Source organism: Chiloscyllium plagiosum, chromosome 30, assembly GCF_004010195.1.
Source record: "Chiloscyllium plagiosum isolate BGI_BamShark_2017 chromosome 30, ASM401019v2, whole genome shotgun sequence".
Lineage (NCBI taxonomy): Eukaryota > Metazoa > Chordata > Chondrichthyes > Orectolobiformes > Hemiscylliidae > Chiloscyllium > Chiloscyllium plagiosum.
This window is the reverse complement of record NC_057739.1, coordinates 31,715,236-31,722,041: the sequence shown is the minus strand read 5'-3', so window position 1 is coordinate 31,722,041 and position 6,806 is coordinate 31,715,236. Positions and strand designations below refer to the sequence as shown.

Here is a 6,806-nt window from a genome sequence, read left to right as displayed (position 1 = left end):
AAAGGTCAGTCTGCCAGCATCGTTCACACCCACAAGCTGTTCAGCTAACCAGATACCTTTTGTTGGCTGAACAGTTTGGCATCCACACCTGGTCACAACTGCACAAACCGATCAGCAGTTGATTGCTGGCTGAACCACCTTTTGTACACACACCCTGGTGCTTGCTCATCCACAAACAGTCTCTTTGATTGCTTGAACAAATCAACAGCGTAAACACCACTTACAATGTGTTTCAGTAAGTTGTTTTTAAAAGTGCAGCAATTCATTCCACACTCATTGGTTTTAAAACTGTTCTTGTCAAGTTTATTTCAAAAATACACATATATGGTCTTCACAGAAGGCAGGAGCTGTTTAAAATCCAATACCATATAGAATCGTAGAGTCATAAAGATGTACAGCACGGAAACAGACCTTTCGGTTCAACTCATCCATGTCGACCAGTTATCCTAACCCAATCTAGTCCCGCCTGCCAGCACCCGGCCCATATCCCTCCAAACCCTTCCTATTCGCATACCCATCCAGATGCCTTTTAAATGTTGCAATAATACCAGCATCCACCACTTCCTCTGGCAGCTCATTCCACACATGTACCAACCTTTTACCACACAAACACCCAATTTCCATCTTTCCTTTCTGGGCCATTTCATTGTTCTGAAACCAATTCCTCCACTGGGACAGAACCTGGACTTTTGGTTTTGTATATTCCCCACCAAATTCCCCACCAAATTACCCAGTCAATAAATTAAAACAAGGAACAACTTACACTCACCACCTACTGGGAATGGGGCAACAATAGCAGAACAATAGGGAGGATAGGAAGAGAGCGATGGGATTAACTTAAAATGCAGTTGGACGAGAGCAAATACATGCCAGTGACCATGGTGCAGACCTCTGACTAAAGATGTAAAGGTTGTTGGTGCACACTGTGTGCTCCCTTTCCAAGGGTACCCCGATGCAAACATGGCCACTGAACCGGGGAAGGTGGTCAGAAACTGTGGCCTCCAAGCCTGAAATGTTAATTCCCCTGCTCATCGGATGCTGCCTGACCTGCAGTGCTTTTCCAGCACCACACATTTTGACTCTGACTCTCCACCATCTTCAATCCTCACTTTCTTTCTAGGGTCTTGGCCTGAGCCAGTTTAATGGGCTCCTTTAGCCAGGAAGAACCCAGACATTTTTCTTAAATTCAACCATCACAAAATAACATAGATGTGTCCCAATGTCTGCAATCTTAAATTTGCTCATCTACCATTCCCTTTCTCTTGCCACCGCTCCCCTAAAAACCTGCCTCCAGTTCTGAGGGTCTGGTAGCATTCCCCCAGTAAAAGTGTCCCCAATCAAAATTAAGACCACAAGACCATAAGAAATAGGAGTGGAAGTAAGGCCATTCGGCCCATCAAGTCCACTCCACCATTCAGTCACCGCTGATGGGCATTTCAACACCACTTCCCCACACTCTCCCCCTATCCCTTAATTCCTTGCGAGGAATTGATGTGGATTGTAGGTTCCCTGACTTAACATGACTTTGCTCAATGCTGCTGTTGGTTTGTCATAGATTGGAGCTGATGGGAATAAATTGCAATGTTTTTTCCAAGTATAGTTCTGAGTGGATGCTGTATAAATCTGCCCAAGTTTTTTTTTAGTTCACAAATGCATTGGAGCAGGAGCCTAGTGTCCTTGGGGCTTAAAGTAATTAAGCCTCATCTCTGATTAGGTTCCAGGTGTTATGCAGCTATAACCTTTACAGAGCTGACTAAATATTAACTCAGCAGGTAAGTTGTGTAATGTCAATTAAAATTGTTGGATATGGACATTGCCAGATTTTTCAGATGTTTATTTCAGCAAGGAAACCATCAGAGAACTTAAATCATTCTAGTGTTTCGATTTGGTAAAAATGGGTATGTTAGACAAATCAAGGTTTGTAAAGAAGAGAAAGTTTCAACAGTGAGTCACACTGAGCGGTCCAAAGGATGACCTCTGAAGGAAACGAAAACAGAAATTGTTGGAGAAACTTCTTCAGAAAGGTCACTGGACTGGAAAAGTTAATGTTTGCTTTCTGTTCACAGATGCTCCCAGACCTGCTGGGTTTCACCAGCAATGTCTGCATTTCTTTGTTTCAGATCTCCAACATCTACAGTTCTTTGTTTTGTTGAAGGATGACATCTGTTCTCTTTGCTTTGCAGGTGGAAAGGAAACGCCATATTGGGAATGACATTGTAACCATTGTATTTCAAGAAGGAGAGGAATCATCACCATCCTTCAAACCATCTATGATCCGTTCCCACTTCACACGTATCCTCTTCCCTTGCGTTTCCAGTCTGCCTACTTGACAGAGCCTGAAAGGCTTTACTGAAAAGATTCATGCCCTTTTTACATTTTTCTCTCCTTCATTTCAACATCCTTCCACTAAACCATGTCCTGTTTGTTATTGGAGACCTCACTTTTAAGCCTGTTTTCTGAAACGCTTTGTTCGTGGTGTTATTTTATTTTGCATTGTGCTGTGTGTCTGCAGCTTCAATTTGCATTGCGGTTTGGAATGGCTGACGATTTTCAAGTTTGGGAATTAGGTTTGTAAGCTGGGTGCACAAAATACCCAAAAGACCCAGTCTCAGCAAAAACAGCAGTTCGTGAATCCAAATCCGTTTCATTATAATGTACATGAACATGTTTCTCAACTCTGAGGTTTTAGCATAGTCTGATATGGCCATTTGGGATGTTCCTGACTGTTTGTGTGGTTCCTCAGTTTAATCATCGCTGATAATGTCACCAAACCCACCCTTAGATTAACCCAATACCTTTTCAATAAATCTCATTGAATCCTGGAAATATGAAGTTAATATGTATGGTGTGAAAATGCAGTAGTTGGATCTCTGCAAGAACCCCCTCACCTGCTCTGACAAATAAAGAGCATTACCCCACTCAGTATGTAAGCCCATTACCCATTGCCCCATCTCCCATTTTAATTATATGTAGTTTCTGGATTTCTTTTTATGGAATTGAAGGATTGATGTTTAATCAGAAGCTGAAATGTTGAGATATATTTGTGTCTGTTTGAGTGGTAATGGATTGCTACCATAACCTTTGCTCTTTTTAACATGTGCTTTCCAGTATGTTTCTGGTTAAAGCTGCCTTTTTCAATAAACCTACATAGTATCAGCAACAGAATTTTAAAAAAAATCCTTCCTGGGATATGGGCGTCACTGGCAAAGCCAGCTTTCATTGGCCTGCCTCTGTTTGGCCTGAAACTGAGTGGCTTGCTCGGACATTTCTCAGCGCAGTTAAGAATCAGCAACATCACTCTGGGCTGGTTTGTTTTCTCTCTACTGTGGACATTCTACCTTTGCAATCAAGGAACTTGCTGTTTCATGGAAGGTGTTTCTGTTTAACTCCACTGCATAAGACCATCACCTCCATCTTCCTCCTGCACTCTTCTACATTATTTCCTGCCACATCTGACATTGTAGCCTTTACTGTGTTTCCTTGTTTCCATCCCATGATAACCTTATCCTGCAGCTGCAGCATTGAGGACTATTGCACACAGCGTGTCAACGGATTTAATCGTGCATAGCTATCAACTGCACTTACTGTAGACTTACCAAACTTTTAGAGTTGGTTTTCCATTACCTTTTATGTATCCCCTCGAATGCAGTGTGAACACAGAGTAATACAATACAGGAAATGCACTGCAAAGTGGCAGCAGAACACAGCAGTTTAAGGAGAGAAACTGAAAGGTGAATCTGGGAAGCAGTGGTACAAATCTTCTTCTCTCGCTTGGTATAATCCAGATATTCCTGAATTCAAACTCTAATCCTCCACAACCACCTGACGAAGGTGCAGCACTCTGAAAGCTAGTGCTTCCAAATAAACCTGTTGGACTAGATTACTTAGATTACTTACAGCATGGAAACAGGCCCTTCGGCTCAACAAGTCCACACCGACCCACCGACCCATTGCCCTACATTTACCCCTTCACCTAACACTACGGGCAATTTAGCATGGCCAATTCACCTAACCTGCACATTTTTGGATTGTGGGAGGAAACCGGAGCACCCAGAGGAAACCCACGCAGACACGGGGAGAATGTGCAAACTCCACACAGTCAGTCGCCTGAGGCGGGAATTGAAGCCGGGTCTCTGGCGCTGTGAGGCAGCAGTGCTAACCACTGTGCCACCGTGCCGCCCATTGTTTCTTTTTATTTAAGTACCGATCCACGCCTTAAGTTCACCCACCTAATTTCTGATACTATAACCTAGTGTTGTGTGATTTCTAACTTTGTCTACCCCAGTCCAACACCGGCACCTCCAAATCATGTCTAATTAAAGAGTAAACATAAAAAGTAATGGAATGAATGAATGAATTAGCAATCTCCCTGATGTTAAGACCATTCATTCAACATTGGTCATGGGTGATATGGAATCATTTGTTCACATTCAATCATAATTTGCCATTGAAGACACCAGCACTGTGTAATATCATAACACTGTTTTATTTTTAAATCAATAATCCTTTTAAATGGCCTCTTACCCATTTGATTCAGAACATAATTTTATTTTAAAAACATAGTGCTAAGTATGTAAGTTAGCTAGCTGAGTTACATACTTATCATTAACCTGAGCGACAAATCTTCTCAAAAGTTGTCAATACATAGTGCATTTTGTATTTCACTGTTGTGTTAATTAACTTTAGTGTTGTGTTTTAAAATGTCACTTAAAATAAAATTGCAAAGTTAAACACATTAAACCAAAAATATTTCTCCTGTCAATACCTTGAATTGAGAATTTAGAGTGGGGCACAGATGGTTTTATTGATAGTCAAATTATATCTGCATCAATGCAATCTGCACCAATTTAAGTGAAATAAGCTTTGAATTATTGTCTGTGATTCTTTGTTGATATATCACCAATTCGCTGAAAGACCAGCAAACCAACTAGAACTATGTGTTATTGATGGTCGAAAATGTGCTTTGTTCTTTAGCCTATGCCACAGATATATTTGCCTTAGTCCGATATAACAAGCAAAACGATAGCTATCGGTAAGTCAAACTCTACCATCCTTTGTGTTTGTTATGTTCTATTTTAAGGGAACAGAAGGGAAAAGGGGTCACAACAATAATGCTGGATGTCAGGGAGGGTGCAGTATCACTTGTTATGCCTCAATGGGGGAGCACATTGGGAACCAAGCCCCGCTATTTCAGGGATTTAGAAAAATGATGGGGGTGGGGAATCTTATAGAAACATATAAAATTATGAAGCAAATAGAGAAGATAGAAACAGGGAGATTGTTTCCACTGGCGAGTGAATCTACAACTGAGGGGTATAGTCTCAAAATAAGGGGGAGCAGATTTCAGACTGAGTTGAGGAGGAACTCCTTCACCCAAGGGTTGTGAATCTGTGGAATTTTCTGCCCAGCGAAGCAGTTGAGACGACCTCATTGAATGTTTTTAAGGCGAGGATTGATAGATTTTTGAAAAGAAAAGGCATTAGGGTGATAATGAACACTTGGGAAAGTGGAGCTGAGGCCATAAAAGATTAGCCATGATCTTATTGAATGGTGGAATGGGCTGGAGGGCCAGATGGCTTCTCCTGATCCAAATTTTTATGTTCTTTTGTGAGTCATCACATGTTAAAGAGTTTGAGTAAGTATGCAAAATTCCCTCGTTCACTTCTCCTTTAGACTCAGGTTGACAGAAAGTGTGCACCAGATTTCTGTGGAAATCAATCGATTCTAGCTACAGGTAAATAATTGTGAACTGTCAATATATGCCTCCAATGTATATAAAACTCTACAAACACATACTGAAAGACACAAGAAAAGAGTGTAATGGGTTGAAGGAAAGACTGAGAAGCAGTTCAATGGTTCTTGTCCACAGGAATCTCTGAGATTATTGTTATGGCTTCAGGAGACCAGTTTCTCCAGATACTTTCACTGGTTTTTTTGGAGGAACAGGGTGACTGCTTCATACTTACAGGTTTAAAACTACATCTTACAGCAACTGATGAGGAGAAAGACAAGCCTTTCTTCGGGCTTGAGATGTTTCTTTAGTGCAGAGAAAAGCAAGTCTGATGGCTTCCTGACCAAGCCTTCACATGCACAGGCTGTCCAGCTACCCAAGAACCAATCGGAAAGTCAATGGCTGGCACAAGGCATTGTCATCGACAACTGGTCGTCACTCCACAGACCAATTATAGAGTCATAGAGTCATAGAGATGTACAGCATGGAAACAGACCCTTCGGTCCAACCCATCCATGCCGACCAGATATCCCAACCCAAACTAGTCCCACCTGCCAGCACCCAGCCCATATCCCTCCAAACCCATCCAAATGCCTCTTAAATGTTGCAATTGTACCAACTTCCACCACTTCCTGTGGCAGCTCATTCCATACATGTATCACAATCTGCGTGAAAAAGTTGCCATTTAGGTCTCTTTTATATCTTTCCCCTCTCACCCTAAACCTATGCCCTCTACTTCTGGATTCCCCGACCCCAGGGAAAAGACTTTGTCTATTTATCCTATCCATGCCTCTCATAATTTTGTAAGCCTCAATAAGGTCACCCCTCAACCTCCGACGCTCCAGGGAAAACAGCCCCAGCCTGTTCAACCTCTCCCTATAGCTCAAATCCTCCAAATCCTCCAACCCTGGCAACATCCTTGTAAGTCTTTTCTGAATCCTTTCAAGTTTCACAACATCTTTCCGATAGGAAGGAGACCAGAATTGCATGCAATATTCCAACAGTGGCCTAACCAATGTCCTGTACAGCTGCAACATGACCTCCTAACTCCTGTACTCAATACTCTGACCAATAA

General features: G+C 41.9%; 1 protein-coding gene across 5 annotated transcripts in view; it reads left to right on the top strand.

The window, feature by feature from the left end:
* The window catches only part of garnl3 (GTPase activating Rap/RanGAP domain like 3), a 443,932-nt gene that overhangs the window by 316,377 nt on the left and 120,749 nt on the right, over nt 1-6,806 (top strand). For all 5 annotated transcript variants that reach the window (XM_043720251.1, XM_043720250.1, XM_043720254.1 and 2 more), the window contains exons 12-13: nt 2,184-2,292; nt 4,987-5,032. In XM_043720251.1, the coding sequence (XP_043576186.1) occupies nt 2,184-2,292; nt 4,987-5,032 (155 nt within the window). The remainder of the gene's footprint in view (nt 1-2,183; nt 2,293-4,986; nt 5,033-6,806) is intronic.